Source organism: Alosa sapidissima, chromosome 19 (genome assembly GCF_018492685.1).
Source record: "Alosa sapidissima isolate fAloSap1 chromosome 19, fAloSap1.pri, whole genome shotgun sequence".
Taxonomy (NCBI): Eukaryota; Metazoa; Chordata; class Actinopteri; order Clupeiformes; family Clupeidae; genus Alosa; species Alosa sapidissima.
Window position 1 is genome coordinate 15460538 of NC_055975.1, and position 27755 is coordinate 15488292.

A 27755-nucleotide genomic window follows, 5' to 3' on the forward strand; every position below is an offset into this window, starting at 1 on the left:
TGTGAAAGAATGTTCTTCTGTAGTTTATGGGCAAACATCTGACTGGATAGCTAATAATCTGGGTGATTATTATAGCTATTTTTATATTATTATTATATAAAAATATAATAATAATTATTATATTATTATAACCCCCCCACAACTCTTTCCTTTGACCCTCCGACACACTTGGTGGCAGTATTGTGTAAGATATGGTCTCAATGTCCAATGTTTTGGACTGAAAAGAATACGTGCATTTGTTGTTGAACCATTGTCAATAATGATCCGCATCTTTCATGTCTTCGGTCACCGTTGCCAACTTGTTGTGTTACTTGTGCCTTAAAAGGACAGAAGATTTGTTACCGATCGTAAGTTTGTTGTAAATGTTGACATTTATTGTCAATGATTTTACAACTTGTAACGTCGGCTAAGCAGGTAACGTAGCTGACTTGCTGTCCCCAGGCTAACAGCTGGTCGTTAGCCTGATAACGGCTGCTGTTATGGAATCGGGTGTGTGAGACCAAAACGTTACTTGACTTGTTTTCTGTTCTTGTGCATGTTACTATATTGATGGTTAAATCAGTAGGGGTTCACCATTCTAAGTGTTCTAGTGTTAATTACTTGACAAAGATGGTTTGTTGACATTTACCGTAATGTCTTATTTGGTTGTATCGTCAACCCAGCTAGCGATAGCGTTTGGTTGTTTGACAGTATGGGCAGTTGTTCGAAATGTTACAGATATCGACAGATCAAACGAAATCAGACTGATTTGCGTGTGCATGACAGGGACATGATTATTATTGTAATCCTATTTATAATTTCTTAATATGCCCCTTTTTGTTGGTTATTCACAGTATAGTGTTAGTGTAACGTTAGTGTCAGGGCGTGTGCTGTAGCCAGCTAGCACACGAGCTAGCTTGATGTCCGATGAACTCGTGCTGTCAGGTTTCTGTCTGTCCAAGTTAGCAGTTCACGCAGATGTGTTTTAAGCTCTACTTTAACTCTATGCACTTTAAACCTCCACCTTAAAATCAAACTGCAATTATGAATCGTCTACACGTGTGAGTGCCTGTCAAGAGTGCAGTTGCTGTCAGGTGCAAGGCACAGTTAGATTGTAATTCATTGAGAACCCTTGCATGGTATGAGTGAGCAGAAAGTCAGCACTAAGATGTTTCTGCGTCATTACTTTTAACATTATCCACATGCAGTCGAGCTAGCCATCATTTTGATTACAGGATGTTAACGCCCCCCACTAGACAGCCCTGATAGAACTGAGACTTCCTAACACAAGCTCAAAGTGTATCATCATACGATCGATATACTTTCCCACAAGTGATAGTTTACTAACAAAAAGTAATTGAAGTAACTGACTAATTTTTTTTCTTAAGGTGTATTTCATATATGTTTTGCACTTTTTATGTTACAGAAGCAGACCCCTCTTTAGCTGCCATGGCAACACCAAGTCCCACTGCACCACTGAGGGAGTTCTGCCCCCTCTACTACCTGCTCAATGCCATCCCTGCCAAAGTCCAGAAGGGTTTCCGCTCTGTGCTTGTCTACCTGACGGCCCTTGACAGCAACAGTGACTACATCGCAGTGGGCAGCAGTATTAGCATGCTTTATTTGTACTGCAGGCGAGTCAGTCAGATGAACAAATACAATCTAGAGGTGAGCTCAGCAGAGAAACACATTCCTATTTGAAACAAAGTTTAAAAGTGATGAGACATGGGGCAAATTCTTGAGCAAAGTTGCTGGACAGCCACATAACTTGTTCCATGTGTTCTAATCATGATGATAATGAAAATTTGCCTACCGATGAAGTACCCCAGTATCAGTGGGAGTGTGCCAGAACAACGATACTCAGGAACACTGCTCAAAAGGTCACCTTGTGTATCATCAGCTTAATGGTCTACCTACACATTTTTTTGCCAAAATACTTTAAAGCCAACTTCAACTTTCTCAATCACATTCTCTGGGATTTTGTGAGATTTCAGGTTTACTTTCCCTTTTTCCCCTTTTCCCAGGGAAAATCAGAGGCCATTACAGCAGTGAAGTTGCTGAGCTGTTTTGATGATCTGGTCGCTGTTGGCACGGCGTCTGGTCGTGTCACACTTTTTCAGCTTGTCTCTCAACTGCCTGGCAGGAACAAGCAGGCAAGTGGCTGAAGGCTGTTTCTATAACAATAATTCTTTGTTGTTCATCTTTGCAATTTCCGATGTAATGAGATGAAAAGAGTTTTATCCCATTGACTTGCAATACTCTTTCAAGAAATGTCATTTGACATTGTCAAACTGTTCTTTTGGCTTCTGTTCACTTGAAAATTGAGATTCTCTATGGCATCTCAAAACAGAATCACTGGATTTGACCAGCACTTTTCTTGCAGGGATAGGTTAAGCTAATCTCATTACAAAACTCTCTTGTTGTTTTATGGAAACATTTGTCTTGCTTAACTCACCCACCGATTCCACCATGACCAGCACATACTGTAATTAATTTTAGTCAGGCTGCATGAGTAGGTCAGAGTTAATTAACCTGCCTCTTCTCTCCCCACAGCTGAGGCGCTTCGACGTAGTCGGACTGCACAAGAGCACCATCACCGCGCTGGCCTGGAGCGCTAACGGCATGAAGCTGTTCTCTGGGGACGACAAGGGCAAAGTGGTGTTCTCCGCGGTCGACTTGGATCAGGTGATGCTCCAGCTGCACTATGTGGCCAGGTGTTAGGCCTCTCCCCCAATCACATCAGCACAGCCTCACCCTCAAAACTGACACGTAAAATGGAGTGTATTGGCCTAGAGTGATCAATATTCAGAGCAGTAGCCTGACGATAGATGCTAATTTTTTACTTCCATTTTCAAGGCAGGGAGGCGGCAAATCTTAGCATGGTGCTATATGAGATGAATTCTCATGTGTTTGAAATAGTTGCCAGTAATAAAAAACGAGTTGAGTCAAGGGCTGAATAAATGCCTTTACATGCATCGCATGCCTTTAATGTCTTTTCAGCTTTTCCCATTGAGCTGTTTTAAACTGCTATCGTTTTCTCTCCCTGTCCATCCTCTCTTTTCTGCTTTCCTTTATCTTCTCTAACACGCTTTCAGGAAAGGCACACAAGAATATTATTGTTTATTACAAAACAGATAACCTAACGTGTGTGTGTGTGTGTGTTTTCTCTCCCCAGGGTGTGTGTAACCCTGTGGTGTTGCTGGAGGAGCCTTCAGCCATTGTGCAGCTGGATTACAGTCAGAGAGTGCTGCTGGTCTCCACCTACCACAGATCTCTGCTCTTCTACACCCAGGACCAGACTATGCAACAGTTGGGCACCAAACCCCGCAAGAGGTACCCCACTGCATGCATGCTGTTGTGTGTGGTTACTGGTGCTAAGTATTAGGATATTACATCTCAGATCCTCTGGCAGTTGTTACTGTTTTCACAAGCTCCACTGCCTCTTTTCGCTGTTTTGATATCCCAGTTGTAATATCACAAGCTAAGAGTGAGAGAGAACACTTGTAGTCCATATGCTCAGTAACAGATGCTGTGTAACATTAAATAAGTGCTTTTTGAGGTAAAATGATTGAATAGATCATCATCAGTGTTTCCCACACTTTTGTCATGTTCTTTTGTGTTTCCCATACTTTTATGTCAGTCCACTATTTAAATTCAAATTTAATTTCACTTATAGAGCGCCAAAACATTACACATGTCTCATGGCGCTTTACAGAGTGTTAGACAATCAGAGTATTCAGAGTTAGAGTCAGAGACTATCACTTAACTCACTCTATAGGCCCTAATTCAAATTAATGAATGATCAGGCTGAGCAAAGTGTCCCGTTAATTGGCAAGTTATTTTGTTAGCGTTTCTTACACTTTAGACTTTTTACTTTGCCTGTTATTTAAATGATGGCTCCACATGTTGTATCCTGTATGCTCCTTTTTTCACCCCTACATTGTTTTAAATGCCTTTACATGCATCGCATGCCTTTAATGTCTTTTCAGCTTTTCCCATTGAGCTGATTTAAACTGCTATCGTTTTCTCTCCCTGTCCATCCTCTCTTTTCTGCTTTCCTTTATCTTCTCTGTTCATCTTCTTTCTGCCGCCCTGTGCTTTCTCCCGTTTTTCGGTTATCTATCTATTGTCTGTCCACGCTCATACCCCTTTACCTTCTCTTCCTCTGTCTATTTATCCTCACCCCTCTCTCCCTCTCACACTCTCTCTCTCTCTCTCAGTAATGGCAAGTTTGGGGCCTGCTTCCAGCCAGCGCTGTGCAAGCAGAGTGACCTGCTGGTGTATGCGGCACGTCCCGGCCTGCGTCTGTGGCGCACCGACGTGAAGGGCCGCGTGGAAGACACGCACGTGCTCAGGCCCCTCTTCAACCAGGAGGTCCCCCAGTTCCAGCTCTTCCCACGGCCAGGGCCCACGGGTGGCTACCGGCCCCCTGACCGGCAGCTGGGCCTGGTCAGCTGCTTCCTGAAGGAGGGCTGGGTGCTCAGCTGGAATGAGTACAGCGTCTACATCCTGGACTGCACCAATCAGGTAACCCACAAGCCTCAGCGGCCTCACTTTTGGGACAAATAACTCAGTTATTTGCAGTTTTGACAAAAAAAATTAAAACTAAGAAATAGGGTTGTCACGATTCTCCAATCCTCGATTCAATTTAAATTCCATCTTGATTTCATTACATTTTAGATCTTTATAAATTATATTTAAAAAGATCTAAAATGTAACAACATAATATTATGTTGTTTACTTTTTTTGCCTTATTTCCAGCTACAGTGGGTTGCATAAGTATTCACCCCATGCTAAAGATAACTAATAAGAGGAATATTGAAAATTGATCTTAATGCCTTAATTAAAAAAATGAGGAAAAATCCAACCTTTAAGGACACCAATTTTCTTTGTGAATGAATAATGTATCGTATCGTAATAAATGTTCTTCATTAAAATACAGGGTGCATAAGTATACACCCCCCTATGTTAAATTCCCATAGAGGCAGGCAGTTTTTTATTTTTAAAGGCCAGTTATTTAATGGATCCAGGATACTATGCATCCTGATTAAGCTCTCTTGGCCTTTAGAATTAAAATAGCCCCACATCATCACATACCCTTCACCATACCTAGAAATTGGCACGGGGTACTTTCCATAAGATCATCTCTCAATGCGAACCAAACCAGCTATTAGGCTAACTGAAATAAAACCATGCCAATTCGGGGCAGTCGTGGCCTACTGGTTAGGGCTTCGGGCTTGGAACCGAAGGGTTGCCGGTTTGATCCCCGACTAGTGGGAATGCCTGAAGTGCCCTTGAGCAAGGCACCTAACCTCTCACTGCTCCCCGAGCGCCGCTGTAGCAAGGCAGCTCACTGCTCCGGGTTAGTGTGGGCTTCACCTCACTGTGTGTTCACTGTGTGTTCACTAATTCATGGATGGGATAAATGCAGAGATCAAATACCTTGTATACACAAGTATACTTGGCCTAGATACCTGAATTACATTTACATGAGATAACACGGAGTGATGAGATAACACAGTGATAATTTGATTTTGATGGCACACTCCAAAGAGGCTCAAGAATACTACACTGTTATTGTGCATTTTATGCCATAAAGTAATTTTGGACTAGAACTTCACTTGCAAAGTTGAGTAACCTAAATAAGTGTTAACTGATGTGAATGAATGAACTTCAAAATATTTCCACACCCGTGATTTCAGAGAAGCAGAGGGGGTTTGAGTTCAGTTGATGTGTTTTTTAAGTGGCTCTAGTATAAAGTTTGTGGAGATCATGATGACGCGCCGCATTTCAACACGCTCCCCCCCCCCCCCCCCCCTCTTGGCATGCATGCATTATACATTTGATTATGAAATTTGATTAGAGAAATTTGTGACACCCCTACTAATAAAAACTGTTAGGAGTATTTTATGTTATAAATCACAGTTTGTCATAGACGCCATCATTCACTTAGCACAGGGATCATTTCTGTTTTGGGACAAGCATTGTTAAAAACTGAGAGTCAACTGCAGAGGCAACTGAGCCATGTCTGGCAGCTCTAAGCTAATAAAAGAACAGGCTCTAGGTTGCATTCCCAGGGGCTTTTTTGTCAAGGTCCTTTTCTCTGCGTCTCTGAGTCAGATGCAGGCGCTAAAGTGATTAGCCTATATTATTGCCAGCAAAATCACTTTATAAACCTACATATCACTGGATAATGTAATATTATTTAATAATCTTATCTGAAAGTCATCTAAATGTAATGTCTTAATTCAATCTTTTAAATATAGAATATTTGTGGTTATTTTTAAATCCTAGGTCATAATTGGTGGACTGGAGAGTAGTGGGGACATTGTGTCCGTCTCCTGTACAGAAAATGAGATCTTCATTCTGAAAGGTGATCGGGATATTGTTCGCATCTCCAACTGCCCTGAGGGCCTGTCCTCAAGCTGTGAGTGGAGTAATTTATTCATTATATTAATGCTATTGACAAACGATTATCCTTAGAAAAAAATTTACTTTAAATTTACTTTACAAGACTCTGTCTGTTGCTGCAGTTGATGTTCCAAGCTTGCTCATCTCTTTCTCTGTCTTTTTCTCCTTTTTGCTGCTTTCATCCCTTCTTTCCTAGTGTCGGAGCTCTCTATGCGTCTCACCTCCCCTCTCTCCACCCCCACCGTCTTGCTCCCGCCAAATGGCGCTGTGGAGATGGCTCAGCCAATCAGGACGATGGCCATCATCGCCGAGCCCGAGGAGAGGGCGGAGGTGGAGCAGGTGGAGGAGGTGCAGGAGGACGGCACACCGGTGGGCACCGACGCGTACCGTGGCATCAGCCTGACGGGGGAGCTGCTGGCGCTGAAGGGCACCAGCCTGGGCACCAGCATGTGCACCAGTGAGTCACGGAGCCGCAGCAGCTCGCTGACCTCGTGGGACAGTGTGCCGGGCACAGGCGAGTATTCGACCTCTGACCTCTCCAGCAGTCGCTACAGCATGCTGACGCCCGAGGAGCTGCAGCAGGAGCTGGTAGTGAAGGCCATCAGGGTGAAGAAGAGGGGCAAGAGGAGACGACAAGGTGAGGGTTCTCTTGTGTGTGTGTGTGTGTGTGTGTGTGTGTGTGCGTGTGCGTGTGTGTGTGCGTGTGCGTGCGTGCGTGTGCTTGTTTGTCATAGATTAGTTCAAGTGTATGTCCATGCAACTAAATGTACACATGCATGCCGTGTAACAATCATTGCTTGAACGAAATGTTTATACGGAACTCCCAACGAGCTTGCCTCTCTGTGTCTCATGTTCATTTTGCCACGCAGAGAGTGGTAGTCGTGGGAATCGTGTGCTAGAGCGCAGCAGCTGGTCAGAGAGCATGTTCGCGGGTGAGGGGTGCGGCGGGGAGAGTAGGGAGGCGGTCAGCACCCCCCTGAGCGAGCCCCCCTCTGACCCCACCAGCCTCCTGTACAGCAGCCTGGAGCTCCAGAGCTACGTGTCGCCCGACCAGGAGAGAGCGCCAACAACCACCACCGACTCCAACATCACCTTGGACCCCCTTGCCCCCACGCAGGACACCGCAGCAGACACAGACGCGTCTGCCACCCCATCTGGCGCCACCCAGGACATGGAATGCCAGGTGGGCGTCGAGCGAGCAGGGCCTGACTCAGCAGCTTTGGCTGAGCAGAAACAGGGTGAGGACAGAAAGAGCGACTCGGCAGATGGAGCTGAGAGTCAACCTGACCCTGAGGACCTGTCGGAGGAGGCGAAATCTGACGTGGCCCAGGTGGTGACCCCGGATGTGGACCTGCTACTGGAGTGCACCTTCTCCTACATGCAGGCATCCGAGGCGCCCGAGCCCATGGAGGACATGAGTTCAGTATTCACAGATCCTGCCGACGACGCCAACTCCTCGGACCCTACCCATCCCCTGCACGCAGAGGCCTTGGATCTGGAGTTCCCCATCCGACCGCTGGGATACTCTCCATCGCCTGAGCCTTCTCCATCGCCCTCTAGTGACGAGGAGGACATCTACGGCCATGGGCTACCTGGCTCAGCCTCCAGTGAGCGACTGAGGGATGGGCTGGACGCTCTGAACTTGCAGGGGGCCAAGCAGAACGCACAAGAGGAGTCCAGATTACACAAAGCAGATCAGGTATGAACTATGATGAGCCCATTTAGTCTTAAGATAATATAAGTTGCTGTACTTACTGCCCCTTAGATAAAAAATAAAAAAACACGTGTCCGTAACATCAGTAGCCAACTGGACAAGTGCCTCAGATGTCACACAAGTAAGTGAAGTAGCTTTATCAATATTTCATTTACTTCCATTTGCTGATAGTGAGAGCTCTGTGCTGTTCTCACCTGAGCTTACTTGGACAGCTCACTGACCACACTTTGTGGAACTGAAATGGTAATTCCTGTCCTTTCCCCCTTGTCTCCTCTCTCTCCCCCTCTCTCTCTCTCTCTCTCTCTCTCTCTCTCTCTCTCTCTCTCTCTCTCTCTCTCTCTCTCTCTCTCTCTCTCTCTCTCTCTCTGCGCGCTTGTCCAGTTGGCAGAGAGCTGGATGGGATACTCAGGCCCCGGCTGTGGCATCCTGAGCCTGGTGGTGACCGAGCGGCATGTGTGGTGTCTGGACTTCAAAGGCGGCCTCTACTGCAGCCCACTGCCCAACAGCGGGCTCACTTGGCAGAAGTTTGAGGAGAACGTCCAGCAGGTGGCACTGTCCCCCTCAGGTCCGGAGGACAACTGCATTTTGCTGCTTCTTAAGACAGACAAGGTTCAGATGAAACGCATAAGAAATATCAATGCTCCCTGTCATTGTAGTGGTGCCTGCGTTCTGCAGATCATTTTGAGTTTGGAGTCATGAACTTAATAGCATGAACAGAGGAGCGGATAGGTTAATTGATGCAATGGAAATTGACAGTGCAGTGCACTGCTGAGATGTTTTCCTATGTATGGAATTGAATTACATAAAATGCCATTTTCTGTTTTTTCTTTTGAATTAGAAGTGTTTGAAATACCAACTTAACCCATTTCATTAGCTGCCAGGGGAAGAAGTTGTTGCGTACTTCTGAGAGCTTTTTGAGTGGAAATCACAAAATCACAATGTAAGATCTTATACAGATCTTAAGACTTGCCCAAAGACTGTAATGACATTGTGGGCTCTGATGATTCCATTTTCCATTCCAATGGAATAGACACTGATGCTGCGGGATATATGGTGGACATTAGCTGAAGAATAGATTCCGTGTGAGAGCATACTGTAGGTTCAAAGGGCTGCTGTCTCTCCAGGTGCTCTGCTATGGAAGGTGGAACAGAAGACCATGACGGCGTATGCCTGCGGTAAGGTCACCATCAAGGGGAAGAGGCACTGGTACAAGGCCCTGACAGAGACAGCCTGCGTGGCCCTCAGCGAGGACACAGCCTGGATCATTCGCACCAATGGAGACCTGTACTTGCAGACAGGTACAAGCAAACCATCTCCTCTGCACACACACACACACACACACACACACACACACACCACAACACAACACACAACACACACACACATACACACACAAACACACACAAACACACACAAACACACAAACACATCACAAAAACCATTTTGGTCTGTAAGTCACATGTTCTGTCACACAATGAGATCACCTTCAAAAGGCTACAAAAAAGTTCCATGTCAAGAACTCACAACAGAATCTACAGGCTTTGAGTGTCTGTGTTTAACAGTTCCTCTTGACTCCACTTGATGGTGCTATAGATTCAGAATTCATCGTAGTCTTCAAATTGTTTTGCAGGAAGTCCTCTCATTCAGGGTGTATTCTCTGAATGTGTACAGTATATGAGTTGGTTTTACATTTCTGTCAAGTATCCAGGGGCGTCAGACTGGGGGTAAAGACCAATACTGATTACTAGGGCCCCAAGGGGAGGGAGGACTGTTGAAAAGTCTGTAATATATTTTGTTATATTTATTATGGGGGTCCATCATCAGGACTGACTATGCATAGGGCCCAGGATCTTGTGCTATGCCCCCGCAAGTATCTGTTTGATATTAACTAGTGATGCACCGATGTGAAAATTGTGGCCGATACCGATAACCGATATTAATTTTGCTGTTATGGCCGATACCGATATTTACCGATGTCGATATATCTGTATAGAAAACACATTCTTATGATAATCAAATAAAGAGCTATTTTCCAAAATGCATTTTTTTAAATAACGTTTCAATAGCCTACCTTAGAACACCAGAGGATTACAATATAATAGAATATATCTGTATTATTTTATATCCTGATATAAAAAGAGAGAATACTGAATGTCTGATATTTATGACAGCACTTTATGCAGATTAGCCTAGGTAGGTATGGCACACTATAGGCCTACTATTTATATTACAACTCTCCCTCTTTAATTCAGCTGTGTGGTTGAAGCCTGGAAATATTGTAAACAAAGTAGCATAGTAGCATAGTTGGCTAGCTTATCATAGTCTACTGATTGGACTGTTCAGTTTCCCCATGTGTGTTTAAGTTTAAAGGTAATACTTGTTCTCCTTGGTACAGGCACTTTTGGGAAACATTGGTATTGAGATGATCAGTCAACTTGAAACCAAGAGTTTTAAACAAATATGTGCAGCATGCTAATGTTGCTAAGCAGATTTAATAGTAATTTAGCTAGTCGTCTTCTATGAGTCCTTGCTTTCACGATTGTAATGTTTTACTTGGATTGCGTTGGCCGAGTCGCGCGTGTCCATTGAGTGAGCGAGAGAGAGCGGGGCTAAGAGAGGGGTGTTGTAAAATGGTGTTGCGGCTCCTTTAAGAGAGCTCCGTGTGTGTGTGTGTGTGGGAAGAAGCTGGGAAGGAGGGAGATAAAGTGTGGAAGTGTATGCATGCGACTGGAGCAGAGAGTGTGGAAGTTCAAGTTGGAGTCTGTACACAGTGTGAGCGGTGTTACTGTCCGAAATAAAACTCCATAAAGTTCAGCTCGTGTATTTTGCTCATCAGAAATGGGACCGTGACCCCGACGTTATTTTATCTTATAACATCGGCCCTCGAATAACGAATCTCCCCTGCGTTTCTGACTACGGTCTGAAACAAAGCAGGAAAGGTTAACAGGGGGTTGTTTATGCGGCCGCGTAAGCTGCAAAGCACTGCTAGACACTAGAAAGGGTGTGTCGGTTCTGCCTTTTCACACCGCGACACAGGTTTGTGGATATGAGTGTTGCGATTTCAGTTTTGAATCGCATATTGTTACAGCCCTATTAAATTCCTATTACGACCATATAACTACATTATGCCTGATACACAGTTATATTTAGCCTACCGCGAGAGATGTGCTAGGCGTGACATGACATGCAAGCCAGCCATCAACTTGACTGCAAGCAACGCGAGCAGCGCGATACAACGCAACGTTTTGAAAGAACTTTTGTCAGATGCTGCAGTGTCTTCTTTCTGTCAGTCTTGTTGCCCTGCTATTTTAAATAAGAAATATGATGCAATAGAAGGGCATATTTAACGGATTCAGTGTAGACAGATAACACGCTTGGATCGCTACACACACGTCAAATACACAGGAATGATTATCGGCCTGTTCACATCGGCCCTATTTTGACATCGGACCGATACCGATGTGTAAAAAAATGACCATATTGGCCGATATTATATCGGCGGCCGATATATCGTGCATCACTAATATTAACCATAATAAAAATTTGATACCATAATATTTGTTAATATCTATGTAAGGCTATATACAGTGTTAGCCTAATGTAGTGTAGTAGAATAGGATGCCAGGTTTCATATACCTTTTGCTTAGGACATGCTAATCTCCTAAAGTTTATGAGGATGACTTGGTGAGGACTGTGTAAAACTACTGGGTTTTGTCTGCGTGAGAAGGAGGGAGTCTTAGTGTTCTAGTTAAGTGTGACGTTGAACCTCTGCAGTGTGTGTGTGTGTGTGTGTGTGTGTGTGTGTAGACAAGTTGCTGCAGTGGTGTGAATGAATTGCTTAAACATTACATAACTAGCCTGAGCTCAAGATCAGAAGCACACTCACAAGCGTACACACACACACACACACACACACACACACACACACACACACACACACACACACACACCACAGCCAGCCATTCAGTCACTTAGACATAGGCTAAGTAGAGGTCACACACAGCAAGTACACACTCAAATAGACATACAAAACAGGGTAGATGTCATACAGCCAGCTGGCCAGACATACACATTCTCTTTCAGATTCTCTCTCTCTCTCTCTCTCACACACACTCACACTCACACACACACACACACACACACACAGCATCGTAGAGGTCACACGCATAGCCAGCTGGACACACACACGAGAAGATCAGACACCCCCAGCACACAAACACAACATAGTTACTGTAGAGAGAGAGAGTTCAAGTAACTCCAGAGACAAGCAAGTCATTTTGCCATATTTCTCTTTCAAATTGCATATACATTAATGCATACCTGAGTTGATCTCAGATTTACAGATTTACATGTATTGTTGCACAGTATAATCCCTATTAATCTGTGCCTGATCTGTGCCAGATTAAAACAAGATGGTGTTTAGGCATTTATGACCATGGTTCATAGTTCAGTTCAGTCTATTCAATTTGCTTTGTTCAATTTGCTTTGTGCACTCTGTATGTCCTCCACTCCACTACAGTGTGTGTGTGTGTGTGGAGTGTGTGCAGTGTTTCCCACAGTATTGAATTCCATTTGTGGTGGTTGGTTTGCAGAATTAACTTTTTAAATACAACAGTTTTAACAAACTAGCGCAGCGTGGTTATGATGCTAAGCAGAATTTAAGCACAATTTAGTTCAACCTGGAAAATCATTGTGTGATGTTCAATGTTGATATTGTGGTGGGCCGCCACAAATAAGTCAATGTATGGGAAACACTGGTGTGTGTATGGAGTGTGTACTCACTGCAGTGGCTGTGCTTGCAGGGCTGAGTGTGGACCGGCCGTGCGCGAGGTCGGTGAAGGTGGAGTGCCCGTGCCCGTTGGCACAGGTGTGTGCCAGGGGCGGGGTGGTGTGGGCACTGAGCGAACAGCGGGCGCTCTTCTACAGGGAGGGACTCAACGCCTACTGCCCCGAGGGAGAAGTCTGGAAGAATGATAAAATCAGGTGGCCAACACCTTTTGGTTTTGGGGAAAGCTCTTTGAAATCAGACTTTGTTTATTACAAAACGGATAACCTAACATGTCTTTTTGTGTCTGTCTGTGTCTGGTTGTGTGTGTGTGTGTGTGTGTGTGTGTGTGCGTACGCGTGCGTGCGTGCGTGCGTGCGTGCGTGCGTGCGTGCGTGCGTGCGTGCGTGCGTGTGTGTGTGTGTGTGTGTGAGAGTAGTGAGAACCATGCCCTGGAGCCAATGTGCATAGCGCTGGGAGAGAATAATACTCTGTGGGCTCTGGACACCAATGGAGGCCTGTGGTTCAGGACTGGCATCTCCACCAAACTGCCCCAGGGAGAGGACCAGCACTGGTGGCAGGTGAATGCTGTAAACACAGCTGTCTAATAGGCACAGAAATAGACATGTTTAACACATCCTAAGGAATACAGCTTGCATAAATCCTGAATGGATACATACATGTTGTCAGCCCATACATACCGGTACATATTGTCAGTGTACCACAGTTGCCTAGATTATATATCAGTGAGTGAGTGTACTAGTAAATGTAGTGATCTTGAGATCTGTTTGTTTCAGATAGAAGGATATATTTATCATGTATTTTGAATGATCCAGGAATTTGTAAGGGGGGGTGCTTCTTCTTTGATTGGTGCAGTATAAAGTTATACATTTTTAACTGAATAGAGGGTATGAACACCTCCTAAATGTACTTTCATCCTTAGAAAACAGGTCAAAGGTTTCTCAGCTCAAGCGTACTTTGGTTGATTTTAAACACACATCAAACAAACAAACAAATATCATCAAACTTACATAAGCTATTGAATGAAAGACAAATGAGAAACTTCCTGAACCTATACTGAGCCATGATGAAGATAGGTCTGCAAGCTCCACGTTATGTAATGAATCAATGGGAAGCAGCTAAATGCCCTGACTCAGCACTACATTCTAACTGTGAATTGACCCTCAGTTGACCTCTCCTCACCAACCCTCTTTTTTGTGTGTGTACAGGTGAGCATCACCGACTACGTCGTGTTCGACCAGGGCAGCCTCTTCCAGACGCTCATCCACGCCACACAGAGTGTTGCCACGGCGACGCGGGCCCCCGTGGAGCGCGTGGCTGAGTGCCTGCGCGTGGCATTCCTCTCACAGCACTCGCAGTGCCAGCCCAGCCTGGTCAGCACCAACGCCAGTGGTGTTTGGATCGCCTCCGGACGCAATGACTTCCACGTGGCCAAGGGCAGCCTCATAGGTAGGGGCAGCACCGCTTGAGCGGAGCCAATCAAATCATCACATTAGCTCATGACAGCCAATCAGATCATCATATCAGCTCGAGACAGCCAATTAAATCATCATATCACCTTGTGATAGCCAATTAAATCATCATATCAGCTTGTGATAGCCAATCAAATCATCATATCAGCTCGAGACAGCCAATGCTATTCCGGTTTAGTCTAGGCATGGCCAATCACATGGAAAGCCCAATTTTGTGTTCACTCACTCAAATGGTAGGGTGTGATGTTATCAAGGCTCTTTGTCTAGAGCATGTTAGAACTATAAATGTTGATGTGTGTGCTTGTGAAATGACTCACTGATAAACCACCTATCTGAGGTGGCTATCATGCACCCTCTTGTTTCCTAAGGGCTCAGCTATCTGTCATACCTTTGGACCATAACCTTCAGCAAAGCACATTCTTTGCAAGACCATCTGTGTCATCTCTCTTTCTCTGTGTGTGTGTGTGTGTGTGTGTGTGTGTCTACAGGTACTTACTGGAGGACTGTGGTCCCTAGAGGAACAGCATCTGCCACTAAGTGGGCGTTTGTCTTCTCCTCAGCTGTACCCTCTAAAGAAGGTGAAAACCCCACACACACCCTCACGCAAACTAACCAACCAGTTATTAAACACACTGCCACACCCTTGTTATTCTGTACAATTACAAATTCATATGATTACCAAAAGCCATGCACCCTTTCTGAAACACTCTTATACACTTGAAATAATGTGGACATGAGCAATTCTGTTATAAGTTGGTGCAATAACATTTGTAAGAGATTTGTATAGGTAGCAGCTACATAGATCCTGATATAAATAAACAAGTACATTTTCTGTCCTGGTGGAGAAAGTGTGGCAGTCCTCTTCTACCTCTTTGACCATAACTCTCTTATAGTATTTAATGGCCACAGTTAGTACTTTTCATTGACAGGTTGAAGTATTCGGATTGGTAGGTACAATAGATTACTGTATGCTTGGATGGTCATAAGCATCAATTATAGTAGGGAAGTTAAGCACAAAAATGTATCACTTTGTGATAAAAGCATCAAATTTGGTAGGAAAAACTCTCAAAAGGGGTCTGATCAGATTAAGAATTGAAGTCGCCTAAGAAAAAAATGGCCAACAAGTGTGGGTTTTGTGAGATAATTATAAAATTTGGCTCCTGTGACCAAATAGTGCTATATGCAAGTTCATGTAGTGCGATCACAATTTGTCTTTTAATCATTTAGCTGATGTTTTTATCCACAGCGACTGAGCGATTATTGATGTCATTGTGGTTCATTGAGATATCTGTAATTAGTTTCTGTTAAGCATTGGCATACAGTAGATACAATAGTACTAGTTGCCTTTTTCAGTGCCCTTTGCTCTGCTTAACTGCTCTGCTACTCTTAACTGCTCTACTGCTGTTAAGAGTTGCTGCAGCTCTGACATTTTGGAAATCCTCAAGCAACTCATTTGTGTCTCATTTGCCGTTGAGCTCGCCCCAAAATATAGTATTAATTTGAAGGCAGTTGCTCACACACAGACAGAAGGCCATTCGATACCCTGATAAGCAGCACCATTAGTAACCACTAGTGATGGCTCAGTGATTTGCGTTGTGTGCGTGTGTGTGTGCGTGCGTGTGTGTGCGTGTGTGTGTGTGTGTTTGTGCATGCGTGTGTGTGTGCGTGTGTGTGTGTGTGTGTGTGCGTGTGTGTGTGTGTGTGTGTGTGCAGGGAGCTTTCTGTGGCTGGGCCAGAGCAGGAAGGATCTGTTCTGCATGTGGGACGGGGACCCACAGCTGCGCCCCTCCACCGTCCAGCTACCGCCGGAGACCGAGATGGTGCACCTCTCCGCCTGCCCGGACGCCCTGTGGGGCCTGGACCAGCACGGCCGCGTCCACATTCGCCCGCTGAGCGTGGGCTGCCCCACGGGCATGCACTGGACCCTGCTGGACCTCAACCAGCTTGGTAGGTGTTGAGTCTCACACCTCACACTCACATGTACAAGCATACATGCAGACACATCCACACACACACACACACACACACACACACACACACACACACACACACACACACACACACATACTGTACACACACACACACACACACATACTGTACACACACACACATACTGTACACACACACACACACACACACACACACACACACACACACAAATGCAATATGTGTGCACATAAAAACTGTGAGAGTTTAAAACTGTAAGCACGCACAGTCAGTGTTAAAGAGTTAAAGGCCTCTATCGTGCACCCTGTGCAAGGTGGTGCAAAGCGTGACGCAAGGCTTATTCTTATCTTACACTCAATAAAGTGTTGATTTTTCCTCTTTTATTAAAACCTTGCGCCTAGGGGTGTGGTAATTAGCAACATAAGGTGTGTTCTGGCGCATGATCGAAAAATCGCTATCTTACACCCTCTAAAAATCATTACGCCACTGACCAAGAAAATCCTGGTCAATAGCGAAAGGTGCATTTAAAGCACAGCTGAAGATGCACTGTCACGAGATGTAAGCAACAACTCCTCTGAAGGAATATCCTTAGGATTTTTATTCAGTCATTCGAACATTATTGGGGTAAGTGTTGCTTTTTTCAGCTTTGCTTGCTTTTTTTTAATGTTTTTGATGGTTACCCCTTGTCAGTCAATAGTGAAAGTAATTAACTGTTTTGTTGTTGGCTATGAGACCATGGTTAAGTTAGTTAGACTTTGCCTATGAGTTCAAATACTAGACTTGTGCAGATGCATATAGGCTATACTCTGCTAGTCACAAACAGGTTTTAGTAAAGCAAGGTTTAATGGAATCCCTGTTCCATACGGTCTTGCGTGCAAGCAGATTCCTTCAAATGCGCCACTGACTATCAAAATACCGATGCGCTGTTTGAAATTATAGGGATACAGCTTGCTGTTCTAGGGAATGACAGATGTCATCCTCATTGGTTTAAAGGATGTTACGCCCAAAACACACCCATAACTGATTAACATAAAACATAAGAACAACCCTTTTGCACCAAGCGCCCGACGTTTGACCACATAATCACGCCATTAAATTAGTGAATATGGACTGGCCATGGCATTAAACTTTGCGCCTCTGACCATCCGTTTCTGATCGCCAAGATAGAGCCCAAAGTCTTCTCAAAAATAAACGGTCTATTAGGAATCAACATTAAAAAATTGAACTGAGTTTGTCTATTCAGTTAAAATCCATCCATTTATCATCCAATAGATATAAGATAGTTAAAATCCATCCATCCATCATCCAATAGACATTCCTGATTTCTTTTTTTTTGCATGTTTGTCATCAAACAAATTTAAATATAAGATAAAGATAAACACAAAATACTTAAATGAAGTTTTAAAATTAAAATTAAGGTTTTTATTAAAAAACCCATTCGCGCTGGATGCTGCATGACGCAACATTGACCTTCCCGCTGGATGCTGCGTAGCACAACATTGACCCTCCCGCTGGATGCTGCGTAGCGCAGCATGCTTTTTATTTCATGTTTCTAGGTGCTACAGAGGCTTAGATATTAAATGTTGGTAGACGTTAACAATTTTTAGTATGTTTTCAGAAAACCCTCAGGAAATAAGGTTATTTAGTCTAGAATGCCATAGGATTCTATAGGCGTTTTTAGCATTTCAGGAGTAAATGGGTTAAGGGGAAACAATCCAAACCTACACGGCCCTGTGTGACACATGTTTGGATTTTGTTTTCCCTTAATAATAACAACCTTCATTTAACCCATTTACTCCTAAAATGCCTGCTAAAAACGCCTATAGAATCCTATGGTTTTCTAGACTATATAACCTTATTTCCTGAGGGTTTTCTGAAAAAATACTAAGAATTGTCAACGTCTACCAAAACCTTTATATCTAAGCCTCTGTCCACCCAGAAACATGAAATAAAAAGCATGCTGCGCTATGCAGCAACCGGCGGGAGATTCAATGTTGCGCTATGCAGCAACCGGCGGGAGATAGAATGTTGCGTCATGCAGCATCCAGCACGAATGGGTTAAAAACTGCATTTTGGGTTTACTTGTGTTATCTTTGACTAATATTTAAATTTGTTTGATGATCTGAAACATTTAAGTGTGAAAAACATCAGGAAGGCTTTTTCACACCACTGTATATATGTATAAAAGAGAAGCATTGCATGCATAGTTCCACTGCACCTTACCCCTGGTCTTGTGGTCAGCATAAGTCTTCTGTTACTGTGTGTGCTGGGGCATCTGCAAAATCGTTCATGCAAGTCCACAAACACACAAGCTCTCACGCACACCATCATGTGCACATTGACATCCTAGACACACCATTGGTGCACATGGACATCCACGACACCTCTGCACCCCGCAGCGCTCGTCCACTGGCCTGGGGTTGACCCTCAACCCTTACCCCTAGAGGCAAAACCACTATGGGGACTTGGCAGTCCTCTCTCATACATACACACATATCCGAAGACTGCCATGAGTTCCTCTCATATGGCATGGGATGAGGCTTTTCTTTCCAAACACAAGCATCACACACACACACACTCACATGCTCTCTCACACACAGAAACTCACATGTACAAAGTCTGTTGCATCAGCAGAGTAAACAGCAGACACCCTCTAGGTCACATGGGTGTTAAATTTAGATCAGCTGTGTGTGTGTTTGTGTGCGTTTGTGTTTGTTTGTGTGCACGTGTGTGTGTTGGGGGGGGGGGGGGGGGGGGGGGGATCAATAAAACCCTGGTTACTAGCTGATTTCCCTAGACCAGCTGTTGAAGTTATTTAATCACACCATTTCAGTGCACTTCACTGCAGTAAATTAGCAATTTGACATGTTTTTGTTGGGCAAAGCCGTGTGCATAAACGAGCCCAACGTCCTGCTGCAGGGACAAAAATTGGGCACATTCTTGGAAGAGCCGGCTGAAATGTCAGTGGTCTGTTTTTGTGTTGGGTACACCGCGCTGAGGTCAGGAGTGACGCCAGGCTGCGTGGGGAACATAGTTTACTCCGCTGGAACAAGACAGGTCACCTCAGCAATCCACCACCACACCCCCCCTCCCCTGAGCCACACACCCCCTCCCCTGAGCCACACACCCCCTCCCCTGAGCCACACCCCCAGATCAGTTGACAATGAATGCTCCACATATTGGCAATAATGCCTCTCGCTGACCTACTTCTGTTCTATACCTTATGTTTGCACACACACACACACACACACACACACACACACACACACACACACACACACACACACACACACACACACACTCTTTCACTCTATGCTGTCTGGTATTTACATACTTTTGTATGTAAGGCTTTGGAAGAGAAAAAGGTTGCCGTGACAGAGATGCAGTTGTCAGTCATGGTCCTCACATCCTGTAGTTACACCGTGTGACATTTCTACTTTGATCGGTGTACATTTCGTCTGGGGGGGGGGGGGGGTGTGCTGTGGGGGACACTGCGGGGTTCTCACATATCCAGACTCTCTGTTGAGGGACGTGTTTATATTTTTACAAGGCCAGGTGGTTCTTGCATAAGACATGTTCCATAATAATGGCCTTGTCCCCATGCAAGGTCTCAAGGTTCAATATATGTCACCATCATGTTGGTGTATATTTAAGGTTATGTGCATTTCTAAGGTTATGTGTTATGTGCATGTATTTTAGAGACTCCTATAGGTTGACATTGCACTGCCTTCGGACCGTTTGTATGAATGTTATTATGTTTACCAGTTATTGCTGAAATTATTCTGCTTCTTGTGTTATTTTAGCAGCGATTGTGGCAGTGCCAAAAATGATAACAAAACAAGTTTTTTCTCGAAAAGCTGTATGGAGAATATAAACATTAAAACTCTGTTCTCTAATGTTGCTGGTGCATATGTAGTATTACACCCATATGTAGTACCACACCCATATGTAGTACTACACCCATATGTAGTACTACACCCATATGTAGTACCACACCCATATGTAGTACCACACCCATATGTAGTACCACACCCATATGTAGTACCACACCCATATGTAGTTGGGTGTGCATTTGCGGAAGTTGGATTGAGTAAGGAGAGCTAAACAGAAGAGTGTGGATGAAATGGGGTAGCAGGAGATTGATGAGATTGAAAGGACATCCTGGAACGCTGTGTTTTTGCTGTGTGTGTGTGTGTGTGTGTGTGAGAATGTATATGTGTCTGGGACTGGTCTACAAATAGAGGAGCATGTGATGGGCAGCTGTACCCATGCCCGTTTTTGGGAGGTGTGTGTGTCTGTGTAACAGGATCTGTATGAGCCAGTCATTTTTAGCCTGTTCCTCCGTGCTACTGGACATATGATGAGTCCTCCTCCGTCACCAACACCCTCTCAGTGGCCACACACCCCAACCCCAAATATTGCGTCAGGACCCTACAGCTCCTTGAAAGAGTCATCAGCAAAATGGCCACAGAATCAACAAGTGCTCCGTTTGCTGTGCAGACAAGGATCTGTTTTACCAAGCCACGCACATGAGAAAGAAATAAACAGCACTGCCTTTTCTTTTAGTCACAACTGGCCTAGTAACGTAAACAAAGCTTGTAAAGGCTCCATTGTCCATCCACATGTTATCCATGACTACTGTACCTGACCCGCTTCTGACACACACACACACACACACACTCACATGATAAGTAAGAACAGGCAGTTTTCATACCCAAAGCACAATGGCTTTCAGCCATAAGTCTGAATTACCTTTTTGTACTAGTATTGAGACAGTAGTGTAAAGCCCTTTGCAGTCAGTCAGAATAAGAAGTCTGCTTCAGTGTGTACTGGCATAGACAGTTTAGCAATCAGCTGGAGCAGCACCACAGTGGACCCAGATTCTTCCCGTGCATGGATTAAGCCTAGTCCTAAAGTAAAAGTGGAGAGGTTTTCAGTGGGGAATGAGTTCAGTGGAGGCCAAAAACCATTGGTCTTAATAGACCATCATGTAAAATTCAGGACTTTCTCAGTTCTTTCTCAGAAGTTAAACAACTTCAGCACATTTCTGTAACGAGTATATATTTTTTTACACGGTACGAGTCATGCAACAAATATATACCCATTAACATGATCAAACGAGTTTAGAAATTGAATTTAACATGGGTCTCCCCCCTCAAAATCTTTTCATGTACCTTAGCCACCATTTAAAATTCCTAACAGCTACGGACTTTTCTTGGCTTAAACGTTAGCCTACTCTGGAGGCAAATCCATGAACGGAAAATCGGCCCCTTGTGCTTATGTGAAAAATCTCAGAGCAAAAGCACTTTCAAGGAAGACTCCTGGGTCCTGACCGATGACAAGATGGTACTGATAGGATTTCACAGCGTTTGCACGTTTCACGAGATGCTGTGAGACACCTTGAGAGTTGTCCATCCAGGGACCTGTCCTGCTGACCCTGGCCCAGTTACGCTTTAGGCTCAGGTCGCTGCCGTTTCCCAGTGGTCTACTTTCTGCCTTCTTTTTTTTTTTTCTCTAAAAAGAATCTGGCGTCTGCTGTTGTGGAGGGGTCTGGTTTCTGGCGTTGTTGGTAGGGTGAGGTCTCTACCTTTTTTAAACTGCACGTGAGCATTCTGGACCAGAGGAGCATCCTGATGGTGGTCATCGTTTGTCAGGACATTGACAGGAATAGAGCATGTCACAAGGAGAGCATGTTTTGAGCCATGGTGGGGCTCTCTGGAGGAGGATGGTGAAGGGTCATGCCAAATATGTGTACACACACACACACACACACACACACACATTCTGATAGGCCCCAGAGGAGCCAGAGAAAGGAGGAGTTCTGTATGTAAATTATAAGGCTGTGATGTGGGTCTTCCTGCTTAACATGCTGATTTGTTTTAATATAATGTCAAATAACCATTTCTCTATGCTTTTGTATATCAGTGTATTGGGTGTGTAAAGTCAGGGTGTCCTCAGGGTTTTAAAATGTAGTAAATCAACTTAGCAAAAAATAAGGCCATTAAAAGGTATTAAAATGTAGTAATCACAATTTTACGAGGTATTAAATGTCATAACTATTTTTTAAATAATGAATATCCAAATAGCCGCTCCTGGAATGTGAGCCCTTCCGCAAAATCTTCACTCGATCAGTAGACTATACAAATAGGATTGAATCTGATTGAATAGGATCAGATGGGTATGAACTGAAATTCGAAATCAATTAATTTCATACCCCGATCAATATATTAAAATTACTAAATTTGACAAAGAAAGGTTTTGCCAACGAAAATCACCTTGGCGTTGAGGTTTTACATTTTTTGGAGAAGGTATTAAAAAAAGGTATTAAAATGTATTGAATTTCACTTCAGGAGTTCTGTATATACCATAAAAGTGGCTTGCTTTTTGACAAGTCTGTTAATATTTTGTATTGATTGTGTGTGTGTGTGTTTGTGTTTGTTTCATGCAGGTCGCGCCAGGCTGGTGAGTCTGTCATGCGGGAGCCAGAATGTGTGGGGGTGTGACTCGTGCGGGATGGTTTACTTCAGGGTGGGGACTCAGCCGCTCAATCCCAGCATGATGCTCCCCGCCTGGATCTGCATCGAGTCACCCGCGCTGGTACGTATGTCCATACACACACACACACATTCTCACTCGCTCACTCCCATACTCTGCAACCTGTCCTTATTCGTAATAGATACAGAGTTTGTCCGCCTGTCTCATATGCACAGTCACACAGACACAAACAAAATGGACAAAGAATCTTAAAGACAAAGAAGACCTTGATCCTCAAGAAAGACCTGATATGACTTGATTAAAGAGACGGTTTGGCCGCTGATTGAAGTGCGTGTGTGTTTTTTCCCTAGATAACAGTAGGAACACCCCCCTCATTTTCATTCACACAGTTTTTACTGTGACGCCACTCACAGAAAACACATTCTTAAGAAAGTAAACTCCAAGGTCCATGACCTCCTCACAAGACTCTGGCAGGCATGACTTGAGTCTGAGGGCTTGTCTTGGTGTTATCTAAAAGCACACACATACACACACTCTTGTCTTGGTGTTATCTAAAAGCACACACACACACACACACACACACTCTCTTGCGCACAGACATAGCTCTCAGAAATCTTCTGGTGGAAAAGTGGTATGTATGAGCCTATACACAAATATGGCTCATTTGACGTCACTGAGTGGAGCTGCTATCTGAAGAGTACTGTACCCAACCCCGGCAGAGAGCTCAACACCTTGTGGTGTCTCAGTGCCAGTGAGATTTAACAGGCTCTTGGGTGAAAACTCCAAACACGTGTTTCTTCTTTAACTCGTTCATGGTTCGCATGGTTACAGGTCATGGTATTTACAGACTATCGTGATCAGACGAAAACATGTGTTGTCATGTATTTGTTGAGGTGTTTCGGATTTATCTTATACCATCTTATATATTGTACTTGATTGATTTAAATTACGGCTTGTGTGGCACTCTTCACTTTAACATCTAAGTACTGTAATCATTCAAAACACCAGTTTTTCATTACAAGATACTGTTATAAAAATAGTCTTTTGATTTACACTGATTTCTGTGTGTGTGTGTAGCCGGTTGGAGTGCAGCTGGTTCGGGTCCACACCAGTCCGAATGACCGCATGCTGTGGGCACTGGACAGCCGGGCCAACGTGCACGTGAGGGTGGGCATTACTGATGAGATGCCGGTGGGCACAGACTGGGAACACATTCCAGGTACATCACTTCACTTCATTTTTCTGTACTTTCAGATTTCTCTCTCATATATACACACATACAAACACACAAGCACATCCTTATGTGCCTCCATCCTCCATCCTCCAGTATCCTCCATAAACACACTCATGTTTACACACACTCACATTGGCCAGAAAATGTCTTTTGAGTCACAGATTCAGTTTATTTACTTTTGTCCATTACAGAACTGGCAAGATCTATGTAAGGGATAATGTATAGAATGCGGTCATTATTGGGAAAATAAGTCCCAACAGGGCGAACCGGACCCCGACACGCAGCGGAGAAGGGACTTATTTTCCCAATAATGACCGGCGTTCTATACATTATCCCGCTTATTACACGGCTACTTGCCAAAACGAAATAATAAACTCCCCACGATATGACTTTAGCCTACATAGCCTAGCCTATGTGTTACCGTTCATTGTGGCATTTGCTGAGAAACAAATACTGTAGTTCGCAACAGCACACGCTGAACTTGAATCAAACATTCTTTAGAACACAGCTGATCAACTGTCAGCTTTCACTTTTGAATGAAGTTTCAGTCCTTGCGTAGAGATATGAAAGACCTGAATTAGAAGCACGAAAAGCAGTCATTATTTTTTTCAGAGGTCTTTTCCTCGAAAATAATGACCGCTAGAACTTTGGGAAATCCCATTCAAGTCAATGGAGCGTTCTACTTGCATTGTGAAGAGCCATGTAAAAAACTGTGTTAAACGCTGATTTTGAGTTGGTTGTCAACAATGTGACTGAAATGCAACGGAAATACTACAACATTTGGTATATTGCCTGTCTGATTGTGTCCGCCTGTCCGTCTGTGTGTAGGTCTGCAGGCCAGCCAGCTGGCTGTGAGCATGAGGACGGTGTGGGTGCGGTGCCCCAATGGCGAGGTGGCTCGGCGGTACGGAATTACAGACAAAAATCCTGCAGGTGACTACTGGAAGAAGATCCCTGGCCTGGTCAACTGGTTAACAGGTGAGACAACCACCATCCACATACGAGATTCCATTTCAGAATGACAGGCTAAAATAAAATTGTGTGCGTGCGTTCGTGCGTGCGTGCGTGCGTGCGTGCATGCGTGCGTGCACGCGCGCCATGTCTTTTGGTGCTGATGTTGATTACCTCTTGCTTGTCTCCCATCAGTGACTCCTCTGGATGAGCTGTGGGCAGTGACTCCAGCCGGTTGCCTGACCCAGCGCCTCACCAAGGCTTTGCAGCCCCAAAGCCCCAAACCGCACCCGTCCACTGGCTCCCTGAGCACCGATGACCTGGAGGACGAGTGGGAGGTCATCTAACCCCCCCCAGCCTCCAACCACGCCGTCATCCAGATAGAACTCTTTGGCGTACTGATGAAGGCTTTGCTTTTGTTTACAACTCTCTTTGTCTTCCGTCTTCTATGGTTCATTTTGATTCCGTTGCTCCCTCAACTCCTAGTTAAGAGAGTGAAGTTTTATTTAGTTTTTAATTTCGGTTATTTCGTTTTTGTCTCCTATGCTGTTTCGTTCTGTAGCCCCTTATCCAACCACGAGCCCTGTGTTTTGTGTCCAGTCACACCATGCCACTGCTGAAATGGTTGGGTTTGATTGGGAGTGTGCACTTTAATTGTTTTCTTTCTAACCTGTGTAAATAACCATGTGGTAACAAAAGGGATCGGCCATGCTTGGTAGGCATGACTGGTTCAAGTGTGGTTGTTGTTTTATGCTGTACAGACTTATGATCACTCAACTGATATTGTGGCTCATCAAAATTGGTCTTAATCTACCCATTTTAATTGTGGAATAATTTATTACATCTTCTCTAGAAGACATTATCTTTTTTATTACAAGAAGGAATTATTTTAAAAGGATCTGTGAGGTACCAATTATGAGAAGTCAGTCACCATCACAAAGTGAGAGACACTGGAGGACTGATCATGGCCGTTATTAACTTTACTTGACATAGTGTTCTGAATCAAACAAGTCCAGATACCCATAGTATTGAGAAATCAAGACAAAATGGTTAGACTTGTTGCAGTTTTGTACTCCTCTAAGAACAGATTGATCAGAAACAGCCTGTGACACCGTTATCATGTATATGCAACCGAATGAGAATCACTATATGTCAAAGTAGCTTTGAGGATGACGTAGGGAATTATGTAAATATCATACTCATGGGAAAAGAGTAGCTGTACTAGATAGTGTACAAGAAATAGTGTGTATGTAGTGCATACTAGTCATGGGAAGTACTGTACTACATTCAAGAGATAGTGTGTATGTATTGCATACTAGTCATGGGAAGTACTGTACAAGGAAACTCCAGAGTGGCATTTCCCAGTTTTTTTTTTTTTGTTTTTAATTTTCCTCAGAACATAACCAGGGTATACATCTGTAAAGCATTTTAATATATGCCATTTTAAGATGGTTGCTGTCTAACCTCTAACACTTCACTCTTTACATGTGAAAGGGAAAATGATGTTAACAGAAGTATCTGTTTGTGAAAGATGATTGTTGTTTCATGCTGGACAATTGTCTTTGTTTTTATGATATGCACTGGCCTTGTAGCAAATGAATGAAGTTATGTGTGTGAATTTATAGGATTTATTAGTGTGTGCGGGGGGTCTTCTTCATCTGCTTTGACTTTTAGTATGGACGTGGGGTTTTGAACAGCTTCTACTCTAAGGCTGGCTGCTACTGCCCATGGACTGACTGCATGATGGCCATTGTGAAACTGTGAAAAACTGGGGACGGCTTACCCGTCCGAGCTTGGCTTTGTGCTTTCTCTTCCTTCTCATGCTGATAAGCCTGAAATAAGTCATTCCCATAGTGGGTCTCCTGAAGCGCCAGCCACAAGGGTGCAGTCACAATGGCCTCATTCACACAAAATGCCAACAAGTTAGAGGTTGCAATTGTGTCAGGTTGCAACACTGTTGATCACCTAGGCACTGATCACTGTTGATCACTCTCAACATAATCTTTGCAACAGCACTTTTGTTCCAGCTTTATCTACCTTTTAGGTGTGAGGTATTGATTGGAGAAATGTTTGAAGGACTGTGCTGAACAAGTATTTGATTGTCTCACTTAAAGTATCTCTGGTTTCCTGTCTTAAGGAAAAAAACATCAAATATTCAAACTGTTGACTTGAGTGTTCCCTTATCATGCAGACAGATAGTCAGTCTTTCCTTAATTTTGTCATGAAATACACAGGAAATGTTTGCAGATACAGGATGTCGGACAGAATAGTGCTGTCTCGGGCACTGTAATTGCCTGCCATGGTCATTCTTACATAGATCCAAATTGACTTTTGACTTGAAGTGTCTTTCCAAATGGATATCCAAAGAGATCACTACTGATTATGTCAAGAGGACATTTATCGCTGGTTACTGGTTGTGCTTGTGGTGATAAAATTTGATCTAGCCTTGGCTGCCACTGTATCTGTTGCATAAGAGGCGACTGCTGTGCAGCCTCGTCAAGAGTGCTTGGAATGGATCACCCAGTGGCCCAGCTTCAGGAGAACCCCCCTCTGCCCTCCTGTGGAGTTCATATTTCTCAACCATCTGCCTCTTCTGCCCCAGGAATTAACACAATAACATTAACCCTCCCCAGTGTGCTCCATAGTATGTATGCCTGACTTAGTCAGCAATGCAGCTAACAGAATGATGAGTTAAAACACCAATGACTCCCTGCTCTGTACTTGATCCATGCTTCACAAACTTCACAAATAAAGATGTTTACAATT

At 44.0% G+C, this 27755-nt stretch overlaps 1 protein-coding gene across 2 annotated transcripts; it reads left to right on the forward strand.

The window, feature by feature from the left end:
* The first annotated feature begins 193 nt into the window (after positions 1-193).
* Positions 194-27755, forward strand: tecpr2 (tectonin beta-propeller repeat containing 2). Of its 2 annotated transcripts, none has more exons than XM_042072199.1 (20): positions 194-347; positions 1406-1647; positions 2004-2132; positions 2533-2664; positions 3155-3312; positions 4200-4506; positions 6274-6406; positions 6587-7027; positions 7260-8089; positions 8486-8669; positions 9229-9402; positions 12907-13087; positions 13309-13450; positions 14099-14339; positions 14851-14940; positions 16076-16309; positions 22758-22906; positions 23882-24023; positions 24867-25016; positions 25185-27755. In XM_042072199.1, the coding sequence occupies exons 2-20, from the start codon at positions 1429-1431 to the stop codon at positions 25334-25336; spliced, it is 4188 nt and encodes a 1395-aa protein (XP_041928133.1). In that variant the 5' UTR covers positions 194-347; positions 1406-1428; the 3' UTR covers positions 25337-27755. The 2 variants fall into 2 exon arrangements, with proteins under 2 accessions (XP_041928133.1, XP_041928132.1); XM_042072198.1 differs by having other exon boundaries at positions 204-489.